Source organism: Anguilla rostrata, chromosome 3 (genome assembly GCF_018555375.3).
Source record: "Anguilla rostrata isolate EN2019 chromosome 3, ASM1855537v3, whole genome shotgun sequence".
NCBI lineage: Eukaryota > Metazoa > Chordata > Actinopteri > Anguilliformes > Anguillidae > Anguilla > Anguilla rostrata.
Window position 1 is genome coordinate 41,706,926 of NC_057935.1, and position 24,377 is coordinate 41,731,302.

At 50.1% G+C, this 24,377-nt stretch overlaps 1 protein-coding gene across 4 annotated transcripts in view; it reads right to left on the reverse strand.

The window, feature by feature from the left end:
* Positions 1–82: 82 nt before the first annotated feature.
* The window catches only part of bcl9 (BCL9 transcription coactivator), a 122,096-nt gene continuing 97,801 nt past the window's right edge, over positions 83–24,377 (reverse strand). For 3 of the 4 annotated variants that reach the window (XM_064327649.1, XM_064327648.1, XM_064327647.1), the window contains 8 exons: positions 20,206–20,580; positions 16,782–17,116; positions 10,802–10,912; positions 10,204–10,390; positions 7,981–8,080; positions 5,115–7,305; positions 3,114–3,395; positions 83–2,634 (listed from right to left, as the gene is read on the reverse strand). In XM_064327649.1, the coding sequence (XP_064183719.1) occupies positions 1,562–2,634; positions 3,114–3,395; positions 5,115–7,305; positions 7,981–8,080; positions 10,204–10,390; positions 10,802–10,912; positions 16,782–17,116; positions 20,206–20,540 (4,614 nt within the window). In that variant the 5' untranslated portion in view covers positions 20,541–20,580 and the 3' untranslated portion in view covers positions 83–1,561. The remainder of the gene's footprint in view (positions 2,635–3,113; positions 3,396–5,114; positions 7,306–7,980; positions 8,081–10,203; positions 10,391–10,801; positions 10,913–16,781; positions 17,117–20,205; positions 20,581–24,377) is intronic. The other variant, XM_064327650.1, reaches the window with a different exon arrangement.

The following is a 24,377-nucleotide window of genomic DNA, read 5'->3' on the forward strand; positions in this document are numbered from 1 at the left end:
TTTGGAACGCAGTCAAAAGGTGTGCACCTTCCTTGTATTTCTTGGGTGCGGGACCTGTAAGAAACACACAGCTGCAGAGCGCTTTATACCAAACAATATATTTTATTTGTCTTCAACACCACAGCGCTGGGAAGTGGTTCTGTACCAAAGTCAATGGAGTTACACATGACGAGTTTACACAGGAGGGGGAGGGAGATAACGAAACAAACCCTTTTCTATGTTTTAGTTCTGGTTTCTTTTAGTTTTTTTATTTCATTTATTCATTTTTTTTTAAACAAAATCCTGGTTTTGACCTCCAGAAGCCCAGGTGTTGTCTCACTGCCTTGAACACCTGGAATTATCTTGAGTAACTATACACAGAAAATGTGAAAATAATAATAATAATAATAATAATGAAGTCATGTTTGTAGACCGTCAAAACCAGGTAAAATGGTAAAAGACTGAACCTGGAACAAGCATAAACCACCAGTTTGAGAACTGAGGACTCCCCCATCCCCCATGGAAAACGTGGCTGAAGAACCAGAGGACACACTGCATATAGATAATTACTGTTCCTACTTTATCCATAGTGTTTTTCTCTACAATAAAAAAAGAAGAGAGACACCTTTTTATTTATAGTTAATCCATGTTTGTGCTTTTTATAATACTATTATCTGTAATGAGGTCATAGTTTGGTTTGTTATACACTGGAGTTACAAATAAAAAAAGAAAATTGTCCAAGCCCACCTGTGGTAAACAGTACTGTGTGGTGGGGGTGTTGGGGGGGGTACCACCACCTCCCACCCCCTAATGCAAAACAGATGGGAAAACCCATAAAGAAGTCACTGCTAAAATCCCTTTTACAATACAAGTACAGTACACAAATACAAAGAGCATTTTTATCTCTGGAGGGAACAGCTCAGATGAGACGATAACAGACAGCAATAACGTTGCAAACCTGGTGACAAAATGGAGTCTCTTTTTGCGAGTTCACTGCAATTTTTTCGGTTTGTGTATTTTACCCTTTCCTTGATGAATCGTTTTTTGTTTCGTTTTTTTTATTTTACATTTTTTTGTAAAAAAAAGTACAACTACAGACCTCTATTTCCGGTTCGTTTCGGTTCTTGTTTTTTTTCCCCGACGTAGCTTCCGAAGTCCAGACGTGATGGATTTCAAAAATTCTAGGAGCAGTTCTGAGCTAATGACGTAGATTTATTTCCATACATTCAGAAGTTCCTCAAACAAATCCACCCCCGCTCCTCCTCCTCCCTTCGCCCACCCGACCCCAAAAATGAGAAGATCCGTGAAGAACTCATTCTGGTTTTGTACACATCCCCTTTGGGGTGCGTTTACCAAATCCGCAAAAAACGGGCCATGGTTTTGCTGCCAGAGGGTGAGCAGGAGGGGAATGTGGGGTCGCCACTCCTCACGTTAAGAGCAGGTGTAAGCGACAGCGCTTCTCCTGTAGTCCCCAGCTACACCCGTGCTTGTTAAGGACAAGTCTTGTCATTGTACTCCTCTCTCGATTCTCACACTCGAGCTTGTCGTTTTTTGCGTTCTTTGTTTGCGAGTTCTCAGCAGCTCAGAACATTAGGTTCCCTGGGTTCGCGGGCCCGGGGTTGAAGCCCATGGCCACGTCGGCGGCCATGCCACGGGGCCTCATCTGCGGCGGCATCATCATAGTCTGCTGGGGGCCGCCCATCCCGTGTAGTGACATCATCATGTTGGGCGAGCCCACGGGCCCCGGGTGGTTGTAAAGTGGGCCCCTCTCTTTGCCCTGCATCATCCCGGGCCCGCCCATCATGCCGGGCTGCCCCGGCGACAGCATCCGGTGCTGAGGTCCCATCATGCCCTGGGGCATGAAGCCCGGCGGGCGCATGCCGTGCTGTCCCGGATTACCCATGGGCATGTCCTGGGGGCCCATGTGCCCGGGGCCCGGCATCGGCAGGCCCATCCTGGGGCTCCCCTCCCCCATCATGCCTTGCATCTGGGGGAACCCCGGGGGCTTTCCCCCGCCAGTGTCGCCCCGGGGGAAGTAGGACAGGGTCTGGCTGGGCTTTTCGGACGGGATGATGCGGGACAGGTCGAACTCGGGGATGCCCGAGGCTCCGGGCCGGATGACCTCGTGCAGGTCGGCGTCGTTGAACACGCCGGGCATGTTGCCGAAGGCCTCGGGGCCGCCCGGTCCGCTGGGCTTGCACATGCCCGGCTCGCCGCCCGGGCCGTGGGCCATGCCGCCCAGCCTGCCCATCGGGCCCCCCTCCCCGGGGTACCCCATTCCGTGGGGGAAGCCCCCCTGGGGCCCGGGGCCGTTGTGGGGGAATGGGACCTGCTGGGGGGGCGACTGGCCCGGGGGGAAGCCCTGCTGCCGCTGGGGGAAGCCCATGCGGCCCTGAGGCATCATCTGGGAGCCGGGCATCCCGGGGTCCTGGGACACCGGGGGCATCATCATGCCGTGGGGCAGCATGCCCGGTCCCATAGACCCGGGGTGTGGGGGCATGCCCGGGCCCATGGGGTTGGGCGAGGGCATCTGGTTGGGCATGCCGTGGGAGAGCGGCTGGGAACCCATATTCATGCTCATGGGGCTCAGGGCGTGACCGGAAGAGTTGGGGCCCATCATGCGGGGGTGGCCCGGGTGGTGATTCACTCCCATTCCTGCAGGGGGCAGAGGAGAGACAAGTTTATATATATAGTTGCAATCTACACACACACGCGCATATATATATATATATATATTACCGCACTTTGTATGCTTAGTCCCGAACATCATGATGCTTTGAAATGATGGGCTATGTATGAAAAGTGTTGTTATTTCTACATTATGAAGCCAAAATGTATTAAAACACCCTTTAATAACAGCTGAGAATCTTCACTTTAACCACATATAAATTGAGTACAAGTCCAAAATTATGGAGTACAGAGTTAACTAAAGAAAATGGGGAAGAAAATACAGCTCTGTACCAGACATTATGGCGCTCACCGTATCTATATATAATATGAGGTTGAAGTGCAGACTGTAAGCTTAAATTTGAGGGCAACATCTATATTGTGTGAACCATGTAGGAACTGCAGGGGACCAAAAGCATGTACATTTGCGCACGTGCACACACACACACACACACACTCCATCCTACCAGGCATATTGTTATTCATAGGTAGGTTCGGAGACCGGGCAGGCGGCGAGTCGTCGTCAGAGCTGGCGACAGTCTTGATGGCGTCGTGGTAGAGGGGCGTCGAGCTTGGCATGGCGAACTTCGACATTCGGGACATCATGATGGAGAGGGGATTCTGGGATAGCGTGGGCTCAGGGGGCAGGGCGTAGGGGCTGCCTGTTGAGAGACCCGCTGACAGGTTCATGGAACCGGGCTGGCCAGAGGAGTTACTAGAGGGGGGTGCTGAGGGGGGACCGTTCCCACCTGGGGGATGGAGAGGGAGAGAGGGACAGACCAAGAGAGAGAGAGAGATAGAGAGACATGTCACTCATGTTCTAAATCTGACCAGACACCTGTTCCTATTAGACAAGCATGTGGGCGAAATCATGGGAAGCTCAATACACTCGTGCAAGTCTGAGCCTTTTGTTGGCTGTTCCAGCTTACCACCTACTTACGCGTCAGCCCCCTCAAAAAAGCCAGGTGGGTACCATTTTCCATCTGCCGTCAATAGACAACACATTAGAAAAGGAGGTTGAGGGCCACCAAAGTAATCTGAACTATCATAAATCAAATAATAAACTATTATTATTTGAACTAAACAAATAACATTTATACAAACACTGGTGCTCAAAGCAGGGGAGTTTATTATGTTTCAGGTTTCATAGCAGCATTAGTTAAATGGCTTTCTTTGCGAGTATGAACCCACCTGAACGGCAAATGAAGATAACTTTTCAAATCTGTGATACGCCCCAATGCGTCATTAGAAGTAAAATATGTATACATCCCAATACAAATATCAGATATAGAAATACTTAAAGTGATGCTTGTAAAAGGCAACTGGACAATCAGCAGGAGGCGCCATTACACTGCCATGGAACTCGAAATCAGTCATGAGCGCAGAAAGTGGCCGTTGACTCTCACTGCAAAGGAGCAGGAGATTCCGGACTAATTAGGAATACTGAAATGGGAGACAGACTGAGCCTTTTCCCGTATGGGCAGGAGCGCCGTGATGACATGCAATCCCGTGGCTAAACCCCCCATGACATCACTTTTGTCCCCTCCGATAGCATTGCAGCTGCAGGCACCAAACTGTGTCAAATTATGGTTGCTTCTCTTGGGTTTTGCTGAACAATGTTGTGCTATCTGACTTATAAAGACTGAAAATGAACAATTTTACCCATGTGCTATCATGCTGGAATATACCGCATACTCAGTATTCCTAATTGACAGTGAACCTATGCAGTCAAAAACCTGCAATCATGCACAGCTAAATTAATGGCAATTTTGTTTGGGGCATGAAAAACATTGGTGGTTGATAAAGTATCAACTAATGCTACATTGCAGCATCAGCTGCAGTCATTAGCATGCAACAGCACATACTCCTGCACCCACTTCTGCAAACTGCTCAGTTTGGGTAGGCATGTCTGTGGGGGAACAAATACAACTACGACTGAGCTTTCCCAGTGCTTAACGGTCCTTAATACAGTGAGGCAAAGCAAATAACTGGAACACTGTGACAGAAGTGTGCATATCTCCACTAGCATGTGATAGTGCTATTCAATCATACATTTTAGATGCAATTTAAAAGAGCCGTGTGCTTTCATCTCTCTGTTTAGGTGAACTGAACTGCTGAAAAGCTGAAAACATTCATGGGGAAGATACAGTTGGCTGTCTTACATTGCATGTCAAACAACAGACACAAGTATAAATTGTAGTTCTCTAGAACAACCACTGTAATGTTAAATCGCTACTTGCAGGAAGACATCAGCTAAGATTAGGTGGCGAAGTAGTTAGCTAGCCTTCTAATTGATAAGCCACCAGGATTCCACAGATCCCCTCGAACTGAACCAATTTAAACAGCCTGCAGAAAGAAACTACATCAGGAGCCTTCTCTCTCTCTCACATAATTTTGCATTTGACTACAATAGCATCCCGTGATGGAGATTAGCGCATAGCAGGGAGGAGCCGGTGGCGGTTGCGTACCTTGCTCGACGCCGCCCATCATGTTGGGCGAGGTCATGCTGAGGGGGGGCTTGCTGTTCTGGGGAATCCCAGGGCTCTGCATGGGGGGCTTGGGGGAGGAGGTCCAGCCGGGGGAGGGGGCGGGGAGAGAGGGGGACTTGAGGTGGACAGGGGAGGCGCCAGCCGACCCCATCATGGGCGGGGACTTGATGGAGGCGGCGGCGGCGGCTGCGGCGGCGGCTGCGGCGGAGGGCCCGGTGAGGATGCCGGCTAGCTGGGACGGCGTCTGGGGGGACTTGAGGTTCCCGGAGGGGGAGCCCAGCATGGGCGACTGCACCTGCCGCAGCGTGGGCGACTTGAGCGGGTTGACGTTGGGCGAGCTGACGGGACCCGGCTGCACGCTCAAGTCCGAGGGCTTGCGCCCCAGGCCCCTCTGGCCCCCTTGGGGCCCCGGGCCCAGGCCTCCGGAATTCAGAGGGGGCTGCTGATTGGGAGGTAGAGGCGGCAGGTGGCTGAGCCGCCCGTTGCCGCCCATGTTAGTTCTTTGATCGGGGCCGAAAGGCTGCTCGCCCCGGGGGCCCCTCATGTTCCCGGGCCCCTGAGGCCCGTGGGGCATCCCCGGGAACTGCCTGTTAGGCCCCATGTTGAAGTCCCCGGGCTGCGGCTGGTCGGGGAACGGGGGCCCCTGCAGCATCTTCTGCTGGGGCCCCATGTTTTCGGGCGGGGGCCCCATGTTCTCTGGCGGAGGACCCCCTCCTCCTCCGCCCTGCCTCATCTTCATGATCTCCTCGGGGCTCAGGTTCATGGGCGGCTCTCGCATCTTCCCTCCCATCATCGGCGGGCCGGGCCCCATGCTCAAGTGCATGTCCTTCATGTTCCCGGGGCCCATGCCGAATTCCCCCATGTCCCGCCCCATCCCCTTCACAAACTCCATGCGGGAGGGGCTCATGGGGCCCTCCCCCCCGGGCATACGGGGGTCCATGCCTCTTTGGTTTCCCATCATCCTGCTCATCTCCATCACCATGCCGGGAGGGAGACCCATGGGCTGCTTGTCCCCCATGCTCTGCTGAAACATGGCTTCCTGCACCGCCTGCGGATTGGGGAACCTCTCCCCTCGCCCGCCGGGGCCCCCGAACACCCCCTGCCCCGGAGGAAAGCCCCGCCCATCCCCCATCTTGGGCATGTCGTCCGGCCAGGCCAGGCCCGGCCGGGACATGGGGTTGGGGCCGGGGTCCATGTCAGGGTTCATCATGGGGAACCCCGGCATCCTCTGCATGTGGTGGGGCGGGTGCATGCCCCGGGGGCCCATGTTCATCTGCTCGGGGAAGGGCTCAGGCCCCCCGGGGCCCCACACCTCGCCGGGGTTCATTTGGTACGGAGGAGGGGGCCCGCGCATGAGGCCCCGGGGCCCGTGCTGGTGCAGCATCATGTCGGACAGGGGCCGGTGCTGGAGCTGCTCCTGCTTCCGCTTCTTCTCCTCGTAGAACTCCTGCTGCAGCTTCAGCCAGGCCATCTGCTCCGGGGTCATGTGATCCCCAGGCTCCGCCCCCGGCCCGGGGGGTGGGGGCCCCAGCTCGTCCGGGGAGAAGGGCATGTCCCTGTGGCCGGGGGGGCCGAAGGGGGGCCCGTCGGGCCGGGGCCCGGGGCTGGGCTTGCCCAGGCTCTGAGACTGGGCCATCATGGCCTGCAGGGGCCCCTGGTCGGGCTTCTTGGGGCCCTCCATCATGCCGGGGTTGGGGGGCAGGGGCGGGGGCGTGTCCTTGTCGTCGGGGAAGAGCATGCGCTGGATGTCGCGCAGCGTCTGCAGGGAGCGCTCGCGGTGCTCCAGCTGCTCCTGCGACAGGCCCTCGGGGTTGTCCCCCATGCTGGACATGATCTCGTTGGCCAGCTGCTGGTGGTGCTGGGCCGTCATCTTGGCGTCCGCCCCCTTGGGGAGCGCCTCCAGGGAGGGGAAGGCGGGCTGCTGGGGGCCCGGGGTGCCGGAGGGCGGGCCGCCGTCCTGAGGCGTGGCAGTGTTCCGGGGGCTGCTGCCCTTGGAGTCGACGCCCGCCGCCGAGGCCCCGTCCTGGGGCAGGCCGCCCAGCTTGGGCCCCTGCGTCGGCGCGGCTTTGGAGGCCTGGTGGTTCTGGTCTGGGGGGTGGGCCTGCTGCTGCTGCTGCTGCTGGGGGGGCCCGGCTTTCGGATCGCTCCGGAGGGACCCCACCTGATTGTTCTGCGATAGAAAGCAGGAGAGGAAGAAAAGCAAGTTGGAAAGAGATACACGGGAGAGAAAGAAGGGAAAAATGAGGGAGAAAGAAAAAGAGAGAAAGAAGGAGAGAGCAAAGAAGCGAGAGGGACAGAGATAGAATTTTTTTTTAGAAGGTGGTCGTTTCCATCAACGAGCACAGCATTACCTGCACACGCTAAATATTTAGCGGCTGGGACAAACAGCTGCTGTATGGAGAACACTTCCTGACACCTTGAGTTCTCCATTGTGCTGCGTATTAATTGTCCTCATTAATTTTGGGCTCCATTAAGAGAAGCTGCATCAGGGGAGCACTTTGGCTATTAGACTCCTGGTGCGGTGGCTTAGTGCACCGAGTTACCGAGCGATCGCTTAATAAAGATAAACAGACGCGCGGTTCCTTTCTTCACTCGGTTCTGCAGAGTCTGGATAATTCTGAGAGCAAGTGAGATTGTTCACACTGTTCCCACGTATGTGTGTGTGTGTGTGTGTGTGTGTGTGTGTGTGTGTGCGCGCGTGTACGCACGTGTCCATCTGTCTCATTTGTCAGTTTAAGTGTGTGTCCTTCTCTGCCTGTGGATTGGTCTGTGTCAGTTTTCATTTGTACTGTACATACTGTATCTACGGGTGTGTGTGTCACATATGCATCTGGTCGGGCCTCACCACAGGGAGGTGGGGCTTGTCAGCCTTGCTGTGGGAGATGTTCTTCATGTGGTAGGCGATGATGGTGTCGGCGTGGCCTGTGATGACCGCGTCCGCAGCCCTGGGGGGGGGGGGGGGGGGGGGGGAGCAGACAGAAGAGCACGTGAGTGGGGGGGTGGGAGGGGAAGGAAGGAAGTGTGGGCCACAGAGGAAACGGGACAGGGGAAAAGTCTCATTTAACCGTAAACAAACAGCACTTAATAACCCACACAGCAAGATGTTGACCCACAGTTAAACACAAAAACAAACAAACAAAAAAAAACCTCATGCGTCCCTCGCTGAACACCCCACTGTTGCTAATGGGCCGGTAATATGTGCCTTCCATGCTAACTGTGGGAGTGTTGTGGGTTAGCTGTAAGCTAATTGGACTGCCGTCCCGTAGTCTCTGGCCCGAAACCACAGGCGGTACACAGGTGGCACCGCATGCGCGGGACAACGATACTGAACCCAAAGCTCACACGAGCGCACCGCACGGCGACCTCGCTTACACAGGACAACCGATGGCAAAAACACAGCGTCGCCGTTAGAGTTCAGGGGTCAGGGATGGGGCAGCGTTCCGCAGGGTGTGCGAGAGACGGCTGAAAGGGGCCTTTCCCCATGCAGCTGACAGGACGAGAGATTTAAACTGCAGGGTCGAGTAGGTTTTTTTTTTTTTTTAAACCCGGATTTGGATTTGTGTTCGACGAGCAGCCTCTCGCTCCCTCCCACTCCGTGTTTAGTCATAATGCTCACTGGCTCAGTAAATATCGCAATCAGGCCGCCTCCCCCCAATTCTGCAGGAGACCCTGAGGGCCCGCTGTGGCTGAGCGGTCCAAGCACAGTGACTTTTATTTGTCACTTCTCACGCAGAGCACTCTCTTCCTCAAACGGCAGAAAAAGACCGAGCCGGAATTTCGCCGTAACGAGGACGACGAGCTGGATTCCCACCGCGGTTCGTGCGCGTCTTCGTCTGCTGCAGCACGTTATAGCCGAGCGGCACAAGACTTTACAAGCTCGCGCGTTTGAATACATAATCTTCATACAAAATGACACCCTTCCTGTGAGGTGACAACAGTGGAGCTGGAATATTTTGCAGGTGGGGAGACTCAGTCTGTCTGCCTATCAGTGCAGGAGCTGTTAAGCAGGTAATCACTAGGGAGTGTTCGCAGGTCAACAGAACACAACAGAAAGGGTGTCTCCTTACTGACCCACAGGTGAATTAACTCTTTTTAGGGAAACGTTCTTCATTGTGCGGATTTACAATGAGCAAATGAAGGCAAATCACTGCGTAAACCCAATGAATGTGTTCCTGTTTTTCCATTTTGTCAAGACTAGACTCAAACAAGGCTCTGCTGCCAACCAACGAGAGCAAAACTCTTTCGGGGTCAACCAATCACAAGACCGGCAGGAAGCTGGAGGGAGGCATCGGTACGGGAGTGGAGGAGCTCAACTGCATCGGGCAGAGAGGCCGTAACTTCAGACGCGTCGCCCCCTAGGCACAACAGGCGGGGTGGGTGTGGGCAGACGGGTGGGCAGGCGGGCACATGGCGTCCTGTCCCTCAGGTTCGGGGGGTTCTTGTGTAAGAGGGGTCAGATGCCTCCCCCCCCCCTTCCCCCTCACTCACAGGCAGCCGTCTCTGTCACTGCCCCACTGCACTCCAACACGTTGGTTCTCCTCATTCACTTTGTTCAGGGACGGCACGCATACGAGGGGGCGGGGCTGCGGGTGGCACGACCAATGGGCTGAGACCCGATGGGCAGCAGTTCTACACAGGCTGGAAGCGTCGCGTTCCTCAGGCTGGGGGCTTTCGCAAGGAACGTGATCTACAACGGCCTGCCATCTGAATGAAAGCTACAACGTGCGCTCAATAAACACGTCCTCCGAGCTGTGTCATCGGAATGTTCTGGTGGCTATACGAGTGATCTGCAAATGCTAACATCTGTAGACCTACAATAAGCACATGCAAAATGCACAGACGTACAAATGAACTCAAAGAACCCAAACACAAGCCACATGACAGACAGACAGTCAGAAAGGCAGACAGACAAACAGGCAGACATACAGACAAACAGGCAGATAGACAGACATGCAGACATACAGACAGACAAACAGGCAGACATACAGACAGACAGACAGACAGACAAACAGTCAGAGAGAGACAGGGCAGTTTTGCTGACACACAGAGGCCTGTCATTCCTCCTTACTTGTTGGCCATCTCTGTGGTGAAGACGTAAACAACTTTCGAGGGAGGCTTCTGGCTGCTGGCCGGCTCGGAGACGGCGTTCTGGCCCCCTGCGGCATTGTGGGAAGGCGTGGATGATCGGCTGAGCCCGGCGCCAGGGGGAGGGAGGGAGCTGGAGTCCTGGGGCTTCACGTCACTGGAGTTACAGTCTGAGAGAGAGGAAAACGCTCACTACACAAAGTACCGGGGTGCACACAGCTCAGTCCCCTACACTGGGGCACACAAAGCCCAGTCCCCATCATGAATCTAATTTCCTCGCATAAACACTCGATTTGCAGGAGTGTGACATTCATTTGCACTTTCACTTGTGCACTGATACTGGAAGCACCACACTGCTCTTTGATATATAATAGAGAAAAATAAATACTTTAGCATAAAAGTTCATAAATCACAGGCCTTAACCGTTTCCTCAGATTTATCATCCACGCGCACGCTATCGTCACTACTCTGATGCCGCTGGATGCAGATAGGGTGGTAATGGACTGAACAGCAGTGCGCCACCCTTCATTTTAGGCGAGATTAGCCGAGGAGAGCAGAGCGCGCTGGCAGACGGAACTCACTGAAGAAGCGCGGGTCGTCCTCCTCGCTCTCGCCCCCGGAGCACCAGTCCGTCCCGCTGTAAGGCTGCCGTCGCTCGGCGACGCACATCCGCTTGGCACGGCTGCCCGCTTCTGAATGAGGGAGACAGTCGCCCGGGGGGAGGGGGGGGGGGGGAACGTGTCAAATCCCAGATTTGGGCACAACTGAGCTTAAGCATACTTGCGTCAGTATCTACCGGTCGCCCTGGGCACAGGCACAACAGCCTCGGTAACACAGGGAGGCGTGGTCACAGTCAAATCAAAACATCCCGGTGAACGGATGGCGAATACAAGGAGAGTGGAAACCTTCTGAGAGATGCAGAAACTCAAAAGACACCATAACAAGACCAGGTCAAAACCTAGCATATGGCTGGACCCAACACACTTCATCCGGCCGACCAATGGTGTAACTTCATCACTCACTCAGTCACTCAGTCACAGACATTCGCGTTTATAGGGCTGGCCTGCTGTTGCGGTCCAGCCAAAAAAGTAGGCTGAAGCAATTTAATAACTACAGTCACCTCTCGTTGAGCCTCTCACCTACTGACTGGCTCACATGTACGCATGCAGTGCTGAAAACTAGCACGCAGTGCTAAGCAGCATTAGTCCTGTTCCCCGGCCCGTACTTCTACATCAGCTTCCCAGACGAGACAACCGTTTTTCAGGGACCGCACAATCTCCGGTGCTTTCTCTTTTATCCCTGCCTTCAGAGTACAAAAAGCTCTGAGTCTGAGGCACAGATCCAAGATTATGGTCGTTAAAATGATTAAATATTTATACTGTACTAAGTGGCTGCATGTCTTACACTGATCCATGAGATGCTGGCATCCATTATGAATCATGATGCAAGGCCAGTTTATAGTCCAGCGACACAGTGTGGCTGCGACTGACAATGTGTGATATGGACGTAACTGGGTGCAGCAACATTTGGCTTAAACTTTGCGCGACTGTCACCCTGTGGTTGCTGAGGATGTCATGTGGACAAAAACTGATGGTCACATGAATTGGCATTAGCTAATGTAATTGTAAACACATATGATATAAAAATACATTAAGCATGAAATTTAGTTAGTAGTTAAATTCATTAACTGATGTATTCGTTACATGATTATTTATACATTTTGCAAAACATAGGATAAACCTATTAGTTAATTAACAAATGCATGAACTGTATTATATGAATTGGCATTAACTAAGGTAGTTGTCAACATGAATTAATGATGTACAAATAAATTAACAAAGCTATACAAATTCACTAGTCAGTTAACAACTACATTAGTTAATGCCAATTCATGTGACCTTATGGTAAAGTGCTACCCATAAAATATATTGAACTTTGACCCTGTCGCTGCTTCCGTTGTTAGGGCAACCTTTGTCTCACACAGGGAAGCCTTTGGCTCAAGCTGTCAACTTGTAAGGCGCTAGTTAGCACATTAGCTAACTGTTACAATGGACGCCGACAAACTATTTGTGGAGAAACTTATTAGTGTGGTCATGAGGTGCTTGTGTATATGCCCAAGACCGCACTGCCAGCAAGGATTCTCTTAACCGAACGCAAGTCAGAATCTGCTGCCAATTTAAACAGTTCTTATAAGTACAAAGACTTTTAAGTAATGTTAGCCGCCATCTTGAATGAACATCCTGTTTGGCTAACAAGTCAACAGACTAGTTGGTGATTATAGTTATAATAATTATGATTATTATGATTATTAATCATAATAATAATAATAACAACAATGTAAATCCACCAATTGATTCTAAGCTAGACTGTGCTGAAAATGAGACAATCCAACATGGAAAACAGCTGGTTTTCTATGTTACAAGTTACCAATGTTAATAGTCTGTATTGTCAATGGTTACAGTGACACATTTATAGATAGCTACTATGCATGTATGTAAACATGCACCATGCTCTAGTGTTTTCAAGAGCCACTGCATGACTGCCTGCAATATCGTTCATTACAGGTGGCAAAAGATAAACCAGGTTTTGAGGTGAGACCCTCACAAAAGGGTGGCCATTTTAGAGTGAATTTGATTTTGGGGGGGGGGTTATGACTACAGATCAGGGTGGCATTGCCGAGTACCAAACGGGCTCTTTGATGCACATCCATTCGCTGCTCATCACTACAACCCCAATGACAGGAACATAAACCCCCATCCCATCCCCCAGGGGCTGTCTGGTTAACCACACACCACCTACCAATTAAGCATTCTCCTGATAATTAAAAGAGCTGCTCCAGATCTGCCCACCCGCTCAGCTCACAGTCAAGAGTTTCCCCGCCTGTCTGCCCGCCTCTTCCCCAGCAGACAGATATGCTCAATGAATGAGCATACAGGCACAAGGGATGCACGCACACACATATATGCACACACGCACACACAGCACATACACACGCACACAAACATGCGCACACACACACACAGTACATACGCGTGCACACACACAGCACATACTCACACACACAAACATGCACACACGCACACACGCGCACACAAACACATGAGGAGAGAACACTTCTAGCCTGCGTGCCAACACACACACTGCTCTGGCTCTGCCCACGCAATGCCACAGCACTTGCCTGTTGTTACAAGGTGTAAGGATGGAGTTGCATCAGGTAGGAAAAAAATAACCCACACACAGTGACACACACACAAATACAAAATCCAGACAGAACAGAACCATGAGTTGGGTATATAAGCACATGGAAGCATTTTCCACTACAGGAATCTGAGGCCCAGACCATCAGACACCGCTAACATTAGCACGGTTAGCAGGCAGATCAATGTGGTTTCCATCGCTTCGCCCTCAATGCCTGCAGTACCAGAATTCACCAGAAGGGGTCCAACTGAGGAGGAAGACCCAGCTAAAGACACAGCCCCTCCCCAGCCTCTCTCTGACCCAGCTCCATCGCTGACTCCACTGCCTCTGGTCCAGCCAGCACCGAGAGACGTTTCCACGGCGATACATGCAGGGTGTGAATGTCATTTCAGCGTTCCGGTCCAGACGTAGCTGAAATGCGCGCATGCGGTCATACAGCCCTCCCGAGTGACATGTCACACAACATGCATTTCACAGACAGCACTGAGGCAACGAAACATGCGTTTCAGACAGTGCTGAACCAGCAGCGAAAGTGAAAGGAGGCTTGTGAAGCCTCTCTGGAGATTAGATTCTTCAGACATTGATCGACTTCACCACTTCAGTGGGGTCTGTGAATCATGTTTTTCCAAACACTTCTGAGGAAGCAATATGCATTTTTCAGAAACAGCCTTGTAGAAACAACATACGTTCCACAGACAGTGCTGTAACATGCACACCTCACAAACAGCACTAAAGCAACTAGGGATGGGTACAAGTAATGATTGATGGCTCGTTGGATACGTGCCTGCTATCTTTTCTATTTTCTTAAAAAGGCTATGCGAGTACAACTACGTGCTGGTACTTGGCTCCATTTATTAATTTACCATTCAGTATGTAAAAAAAGAAGAAACTCACTAACATACAGCGTGTTTCTTAATCTAATATGAACAGAATAAAGGATATTGTATGCATGTATTTTGAAACACATGTTTGGATTGCAATTACGCTTTTTGTTGGTGAGCCATTTTACAAGTGCGGTAATGTACAAAGGGCTGAGCATTATGCAGTTTGAATACCCAGTGCTGAGGGAAATTGCCTGAGGCGAATTTACTACCTCCGTCAATTGTAATAAAAACACGCTTTTCAAAATGGAAATGCTACTTAGGTTATTCCAGCAAAAACCCATATCTTATAACACTCAGCAATGAACGCGTCTTTCTAGTTCCACAACCGGGTTACCTAATATTAAAATTCTGTTTGGTTTTAAGTCGAGATGGTCTCACAGTACATTTGTTATCACGGATAGCTAGCTAGCCAACTACTGAATTGTATTCAAAACGGTGGCTAAACTATAAACGTAGTCAGGCTTTAACTACACTAGCTGCTCTCAATACTTAATCATTCATGCACATCAAGCTGACACTGCTGCCAGTATGATATTGAAACTGTTGGCTTGCTCTTATTTATCTAGTCAGACTGTTCCGCATTCATTTAGAATGGTGATTGAACTTTTGCAGGAACTACTTCAAAGCCAGGCATATATAGAAAAAATAATGTGCACATCCCAGCCAATCAGAATTGAGTATTCAGCCAAACCGTCGTGCAGAAGTTTTGTGGGCGTCTTACAATTGAGAGTAGAAAATAAATTCTTAAAGCTTAGCCTATTGTGTCTATAAGCACAGTCAGTGTCAGACATGATACACAGAATTGTATTATGGTGAAAAAACTTTGGTACTGATGTGCGTTGTCATGTTTGTATGCATTTTATACAGGAGTGGTGCTGCCTGGCCAAGTTATGTTCTAAAAACAGATGCTTCCGCATGCTAGGAATTGATTTGGAATCGAACACATTATGTAATTACTCGATCTGTGACATAACTGAAAATCGCCATCCCTAAAAGCAACATGCATTTTTCAGTCCGCAATAAAGTAGTAAAGTAACGTGCGTTTTTCAGAAGGTGCTGAGGTAATGTGTTTCAGAATGAGGCAGCGAGACTGAACTCAAAGAGGAGAGCGTATCCCTAACTCTTGAGGCTCCACAAGCCTCTTTACTGCAGGGCCAAAGAAAACATCCAAAAAAAAAAAAAAAAAAAAAAAAAAAAAAGGATGTACCAGGAAAGCACTTTACTGGGACAGGAAGGGAAGAAAGGGGGCCGCTAACTCGACGAAACGACCTGCAGGCAAAGTAGTTACGGGACGGAGAAATCTCTTTCCGTCGCTCTCCCTACCATATGCAGCCAATCTCCTGCAGAGTCCTCCCAAATCCCCAGCCAGCTCCGCACTAAGGGCAAGAACTAGCAGGAGGGGATTTCACCAACTGTTCTTCAGCTCGCAAAATAATGGCGGCCTGTTACGTTGTGAAAAAAGCGGAAGATGGCTCCGCATTTCCAGCCACCTCCTACTGAAACGTAGGCATCGGGCTATCCACTCACGAGACGAGGGCCCCTGAAAGACACCCCCACCCCCAGCCCCGCGGTTACACTGATTGGCCACATTTCTTGGCGGTGGGGACACAAACCTTTCTGTGGGACGAGGTGCCAAAAGCACAAGCACACTGCAAAACTACCTGGCCACATCTGCACTGTGAATCTTCTCCTCCTTTATTGCTATTGAATTGCATGGTTCTCAGGAGCGCGTCTTTAAATCAGATTCCTCCATTCTGGATCCAGCCCAATGAGGAGAAACATAAGGCAAAATCAAAACGGCAGAAAAGCCTGGGAAACAGAACTCCCCGTCCCCAGCACTCATTCACGAGCGTGAATGCACAGGCTACAGCCCAGCGGCGCTCCAACCCAGCGCGGAGGAGCGCTTAAACACTCCTTTCAGACCGAGCTGAACAAACCGCGCGTCCCGCGAAGCGCACAAAACGAGCGCGCGCCGCAGCGGCCAATCGGCTTTCCGCTATCCTCAAAGAGACAGCGCGACATCGGCAAACGGACGGCAAGCTCGAAGAGGACGTCAAGCACTTTGACGCAAGATGGCGGTGAGAAAACTGCAGCACGGCGCCCGTGCTCACAAGGGCACGTGCAGCTCCGACAGGCAGCTGCAGGAAGGCGACACCACACTTCCTGCACGATGATGCCGGGCTCAAAGCACGTTGCTTTTTTTCCCATATGGCTGAGCAACACCGTGTGATCACAGTCTTTATATCACGCTCACGTCTGCACTAATCACAGTGATCATGAATGAATCAAGTGGTGACACTGCCATAACTGTAGTAGCAAACAAGCACAGAAATGTTTTTTCGGTGGGGCGAACTGACATGGCAGGTTACTGAAGGAACTGATATTAGGCCAGAGCGCTATTAGAGGGCAGGGTACCAGAATGGGGGCAGGTCAGTATTTGTATTTGGGGGGGGGGGGGGGGCGTTTTGACTGTCCTTACCTTTCTGCTCCACCTCGTTCCCGGGTGTCCCCGTGTCCCGCTGCTCAAAAGATTCCACAGACGTGCTCCTTTCCCTCTTCACCTTGCCCTTGGCCCCGTTGCCCGAATTCAGGCCCTGTCCGTTTTTAAGTCCTAGGCCGCCCGCAGTCCCCTGGGGCCCTTTCGGGGCGTGGCTGCCGCTCAGTGTCTTGGGGTCGCACGGGGACGGCTGCGATTGGCCGCCCGTGCCCCCTTGCTTTCCCTGATTGGGCAGTTTGGAGTCCATTTGGGCGGCGCTGGAAGGAGACATCACAGGGGGTGACCGCACCATCGCCTCCTGCTTGGATTTTGGACTGCTGTCAGGAAAGAAAAGAAAGACTGACATGAGAATCGAAGAGAAATATCGACCGCTCCTTTTTTTTGTACACATGAGGAGGTTTCTATGCCCACATATCGGAGTGCATTTCTTTCCCGGTTGCCTCCCTAAGGAAACGGAAGCAGACAGCTTGACCATCCGAGCAGACAGTGAGGAAACGGTGTTCATTTCATTTAGGCCTCAAAGAGCCAAGGACCCAGTCTGTATGTTTGTTCCAGCTCATTCAGCTGGCAGAACACTTCTTTTTTCGGCTGTTTCGCGCGTAAAAGTAAAAACAGGTCTTATGAAGAGAAAAGGGTCTGAAGTCTGGGACTGCGAATTAGTCCAGTGAACGCCCAGTGAACACAAACTCTGTAAAGCACGGGGATGAACACAATCGAACGCTCACAGCCACACCCTGACACTGGCGAACACGCTGCTGTTTTTGGGACAGGGTAGACGCTGCTTTCGTATACTTGTGTGTGGCTCTACTTTAGCTGAGTTTTCTCCTTACAGGCAAACAGAGGCACGTGGGAATTTTTTTCCAGCAGGGGTGCTGGGAATCAACTTGCACAGTTTTTATTTTGGCGAGGGGGGGGGGTGGTTTCAGAAGTCCGAACCAAAGAACTATGGAGCGGACAAATTCGACCAGGGGAGAGATTGTTCTCTGAAGCAGTGTCTACCATTTTGCGCTTGAATTGCAAAAGATGGGGAAGCAGAACTACAGTGCTGTGGATTTAGACTGCTGGACTGTGGTGATCCAACCCCCAAGCACCAGTCCCTTTTTCCAGCTGGGGCTGCTGTCACACCTGCAGCACCGCTTGTTCCCGTGATTATGGACATACAGAAACACTGTCCCATGCTCATCTACACGAACACACACATACATACAGACAACATACAGACAAGACGATCAACACAGACACAGACACACACGCAGACACAAACACACACAGACAGACACACATAGACAGACAAACACAGACAGACACAGAAAGATAGACAGACAAACACAGAAAGACAGAACAACACGGTAATGGGGGACTGCATGCCCTTCTGCGCCTCTCTCTCCTGCTCCACGATTCAGCAGAAAAACAGAGGGGATGGTAGGGGGTCGGTATAGTCCCAGCGCCCTGAGCAAACACACTCTCTCCATATAACACATCCAATGACCAGGTCAGCGGAAGCTCCTAACACTCTAATTAGCTGTAGGGGAGAGCAGGACCAGATACCATTTGTAAGAGAAGATTACTTCCTGTTTCACCAGTAATTATTTCACTGTCTCCTATGCAGCTTAATGAGAGAGCGAGAGAGAAGGTAGATTACAAAACGAGACAAAGGCAGGAGTAAAGAGAGATCGTGAGTGCAAAATCAGAGGACAGAACCAGAGTTTTTATGTGTCTGAAAAAATCAATACATAGAATGACTGTATGAATGTTCTCCTGGAAGTGACATCATTGTGAGACGGCAAATGACTCAGTGGTGACCGGTGCAGAGATAACAGAAATAACAGCCTGTAAACTTTAAAATGTTTCCAGTGTTACTACATGTACTCGCAGACCCCAGTTATCCATCCCTCATTACAGGCTGAAATATGCTGTGGAGCATCACCAACAAGCAGAGAGAAAGACAAATATCATTGCCATTTACCTTTAACCGTTTATTTTTGAAAAACATGACTAATTATGCCCATCTCTCCGAACAGTAATGCGGAAGGTCTTGTTTTTCGATCACTGCATTGTTGACAGAGCAGCAGTTAATTCGTAATCCAGGTGTAAGCCCTGTGCAAACAGGCCAGGTTAACAGCAGGCTTTTCCCCACACGCACGCACGTGCACACACACACACGCACACACACACACACACATTAAATAATCTTTGTAACCTACATACCCAATCCATTCAGACAGAGCTTAGTGTGCCACGTGGGAGTAGCTGAATTTGGGGTGGGTGGGGAACGTTTCTGATGAGGTCTGCAGCTGCAGGTACGCATAGCTTTTCATCAGCGACAGAGGGGAGTGACTTCTCAGCCACTGCATCCAAGCTTCAGACTCGCATGAACGCCACTCTGGTCCCATATGCAGTAAACCTGGACAAAGTGGCCATTTCTCAAAGGGTCTCAATCTCAGGACTAAACCCCCACTGTGCGATTAAACCTGGGACAGACCCTGCAAGGGGAGGGAAGGCCAGTGTTTCGGGTCCTTTGCAACGCAGACCCTTCGGCTCCAAAAGCACTATTCTGTGAGCACCGACCTGGCAGAGGCAACAGGACAGCGGGTCACCTTAAAAGGAGCCGGTTCCTTCCCAGCATCCTCGCCAAGTCGCTGCAGGGTTAAACCAGGTCACTTCTTCATGAACAGTTCTGAAAATCTAGCTAGTCTCTTCACTGATTTGTGTGTGCGTGTGTGTGTGTGTGTGTGTGCTGGTGCTCATCCACAAGCTAGCGTGCCATGGCTAACGCAACTGCATCCTGAGAGCCTAAAAGCTGTACGCATGCTAGAACCTTCTATGCCACACATACCCAACTCGACCTAGAGGGGGACGCTTGCTTCTTTGCTTCACCTAGATATACTCCACAGTTTTGTGATGTTCCAAACAGCTCCATATTTGAATTTTTGACCAACACTCTTGTGGCACTACAATTCCCCACCAAAGTGATTTAGCCTGGTTGTGTCACACGGTTATCCTCTGACTTCAACCAGAGGAAAACCCAGCCCTTCAAAGTACAGTGCATTTAAAAAAAAAAAAAAAGTAAAAATCAGCACTTTATTGAAAAACAAATTAACACACTGCGACAAGATGGAGGCATTAACATGCAGGGACAAGATGGCCCTGTCTCCCCAAATTAAATATCTCAGAACTATCACCACACCAGCTGGGCCATTATTAAGGAGCAGTAAAGTACCGTGTGGGATCCACTTCCTGTCAAATCCTCTTCCTTTTACCGTGTATTATAACGAGCAGATGTGAGCGTGTGCCTTTATGTTGTTTGGCCCTCAAACATCATTCCAGCTGGCCTTAAGAAGAAGCGAGTGAACGGGGATGACCCCTTATTGACCTTTGACTCCCGACCCCGAGCCCACCAGCTCACCTCTGAGTGTTTGCCGATGGGGAGTTCCTCACTTTGGGATTGCTGGAATGCATTGACGGAGATCCCAGGGAGGCAGAGGGTGGAGTCAAGTGCTGGTGTGGGCTGGGCGTGGGCGTGGCAGTGGGCGTGGCAGTGGGAGCAGCCTTGGCGCGAGTGCTCCGGGGCACGGCGCTGACGCTGGCGCTGCTGCTGCTGCTGCTGCTGCTGCTGGTGGTGCTGCTGGGACGGCCGTCCTTGGCCTCCTCCCTCTCCTTCTTAGGGCGCTCTTTCTTTCCGAAATGTGCTGCTGCTGCTGCTGCGGCTGCTGCTGCTCTGTCGTCATGCAACTCCAGCATTCTCTGCGTCTCCCAGGAGCCCTCACAGGCCGTGGGCACCCTGCACAGACAGGACAGAGACGGGGCATTAACATCCTCCAACATCCTCCACAGCCCCCTGAGTCACCATCACACCATGAGAAAAAAGCAACTACACAAAGAGCCACAGAAAGACAGGGACCGCCACCCACTATGAAACTCCAATCCACCCCCCACCTCCACCCCCCACTCTGACCTTCGCCCCTGTCCAGGAGGCTTTAAGGCTGGCACCGTTCTCCTCCCATCCCACAATGCACTGTGCAGGCAAGCACCACCATTAGCCCGGCGATCACAAATTCACTGATAATCTGGAGAAGAAACAACGTCCTCTGCTTTCCTTTCTCTACTTATGTGCGTGCGCACTAATGTGCGGGCGTGCATACGCACACACACTCTTCTCCTAACAATATGAGAAACCACTGAAAAAGCAGCGCAGGCCGCTTACAGTGTCATCCAGGAAATGTTTACAGCAGCTTCCCAAAGGGCTGCAGTAATGTAAGCAGCGCTCACGCTAGCCTCGGACCCTCAGGGCCGGGGCCCTGAAACCAGCCGTGGAGGCAATGAGACTCCAGCCAATGCTAGAGCACACTTACATTTACAAAGTAGCCAAAGAGGGGGGGGGGGCGCCTGCCACATACCCTTAAGCAAGGTACTTAAATTACTCCAGCGAATGCCCGGCCACATGAACAGAGAGTATTTAAAAACGCAAGCTATATAGGTCGCCCTGGGTGACGGCGTATGTTAAGCGAATCGATCGATTAAATAAGCTTTTTAATGGACACTGCACTGGGGATGCGCCACTCGGATACAACCGCACGGAGGTAACGCTACAGGGATCACGCTGAGATCACATTACGCTAAAACACAGCACGACCCAGACTGCGCAACATACCGAGCGGAGAACACTGATGTAGCAACTAGACTATACATGCAATTTCACTTTAGGAGCAGGACAAACAGGACAATCGGCCAACAGGAGTTCAAAACAAACAAATTAAACTAGGTTCTCCAAAGGGACAAAGTGTTACTAATAATGTCACAGGAGACCGGCACTCTGCATCACTGTCAACACTTACAACACCTGCTACAATGAAAGCATGCCTTTCAGACCACGCTAAAATCTCCCCATGGTAAAAACAACAATCTCTCCCTCCCCCTCGTTTAAAAAAATGTTTGCAACTAGTCAATCCATAGCCTGAGAGAAATATGAAAAATCCATGTTTATCGACCAATCTTTCCAGTACTCCAGCTAGCCACATCTCTTTCCCTCCTCCCCCCCCCCCCCCAAACTCTGTCCATTAACATGTCAGAGAGATACCCGTCTCTGCGCCTCTCCAGAGACAGAATGTCCACCCACGGTGAGCTTGCCTGTCTCCTGCCCCGCCATTTTCCCGTAACGCCCTGGCTCCGCGGTACGCCCCTGAACTCTGACCGCCGCCCTGCCATCCCCCGGCTCGGCTCTGCCGCCGCAGTCACGGAAGAGCTGGCGCGCGCAGACGCTGCTGAGGTAACCCCAGCTGCAGAGCTGCGCGCTCACACACAACATTTTTTACATGTGATTCATCAACAACAACAAAAAAGAGTTCTCTTTTTCTTAAAGGGTCCTATCTGGAAAAGTATCCTGCTGGGTGACTGAGACCCCATGGACTCACGGTCGCAGTGGGTTCGCACTGGGCCAAGTAGGTCCAGCCCGGGGCCGGATGCAGGGGCAAATGAGTGTGGCACACAGCTGGAAAATTCAGACCTTTTGCTAGTGTTCAGTCTGTCCAAAACTCAAACCACTGTAGATGAGTTTGAATATTCTAATATTTGCGCACATGTACATGATTCAAATACATCAGAGTCCCGTAGTAATATTTATGTCATACTGTCATTTTGTCTGAATGTAAATTTCATTTAACACCATAAATGACTTTTAATATTGACAGCGTTAAAGCTTACAGTCTATTGTGTTTAGTGACAAGTGGGACAGAATAATTGCAGTTAATGCATTCACTGGCAACATTCCCTAAGTTTCAGAATTTTACCTGGACTAAAGTTAACATTAAATGCAAGCTGACACGGTAATTCAAAGAAAAAAAACTCTTCTTGTTTGCCAACATTACATTTTTTTGTTTTGGCATTTTGACAGCAACTTTTCCATCAAGCTTTAATTCTTAAAATTACATGTTAATAGTTAGCTAGTTAGCTTAGGTCATTGGTGCGTAAATGCTAGCTTGTTTAACTCTGCTGTAAGATTGAGACTGAACTGTTTCCACTGTCCTAAACCTAACCTAGCCATTAATTATTATTAAATTTCACGAGTCTGAGAAGCAAAGTTTATATACATATTAACCTATTGTTAAAAAAGCAAGTAAGGTAGCAATTAGGGGTGTAAGAAAATATCGATACACTTGAGTATTGAGATATGTTTTGTTGTGTTTTGTGATCGATTCTCAAAAACACTATCGATTTTTAATTAATAGTTTACATGCAAAGATTCGTGGCAGACAGTGGTTCATTTTGTGTTGTGTTTAAACCCCCGACCGCTAGGTAGCAGTGTTGCAATCTATCTTCAGCCATTTGACTCTTCCACTCCAACGTAACAATGTAAACTGAGACAGGAAGTAGCGACAGGAACTTTTTTTAACTCAGATTTTATGCATATGGTGGTGTGTTCTTCATACTATGACAGTTTTCCTAAAATTAGATTTAAAATCGCAATATATCGCCTTGTTTACAGTATCGCAATATACCGCAATATACTGAATCATAACCCCTGTATCATGATACGTATCGTATCGCCAGATTCTTGCCAATACACAGCCCTAGTAGCAATGTGACTGCACCCAATTTCTAGCGCACATGTCATTTTGCTATGACAGGGAAATTTCACGAAATATAAATATAAAAATAATGCCACACACTTAACAGTGTCCTTGCATGCCAAGCTTATTCATTTTAAGACTCTCCCATTTCTCCTGTATTGCGAGTTGCTCCAGATAAGAGCATCTGCTAAATTAATGCACTGTAATAATAAGCTACTCGCAGTTTAACTCTCGCTAGTGAGTTAGTTTTAGTAAGCCTTAATTTTACCCATTTCAGCTAGCTAGATTATTAAAGTAGCAGTTAAATAAGGTTTCCCCAAAAATAATATAGTTGGCTAGTCTGCTGTGGCATTTAACAACTTATGAGTGAGGTGACTGGCTAACGTTAGTCGCTTCTAATTTTCATCTGTTCTTTGAATCTGTTCGGTTCAAACCAGCAGTGTGCCCGCACTAACCACTAATGCATTTCCTTTTCAGATAGCTGTCTACTAAAATGCTGCCTAATCAAGCAAGAATCGTCCTTTGGTTTTGGGTCATACGGTTTCATATCTAGCTCGCAAAGGAAAAGCACAGCAGGCTAATACAACAGTTAAGAAATCACTTCATAATCGACAACATAATCAAGACTGATCTTACATGTATGTACAGCATTCATTCTTAACTGGCACAAACTATTTTATTATTACTTTCCCTGTCATACACACCCCTAATGGTACAGCTTATCAACTGACAAGCTATTCAAAATGATATGCCTTTCAAAAAAAATACTATCTTAAAGAGCCCAATGGCCATTCAACATGCTACTGCGCATACTTTAGGTTTTTGACCAGCTAATAGCATACTAGGGTAAGCGTGGGGGTAGGCCCGGGGTGTAATAGTCAGCGGTGGGTGGGGGGGGGGACCCAAGGAGACAAATTTAGAAGGCCTATTTGTGCAAAACGTACACATAACAAAATCCCAAACACGATTCAGTGAAAAACATTAGGACAAACTGTGGAGAGTGGGGGGGATG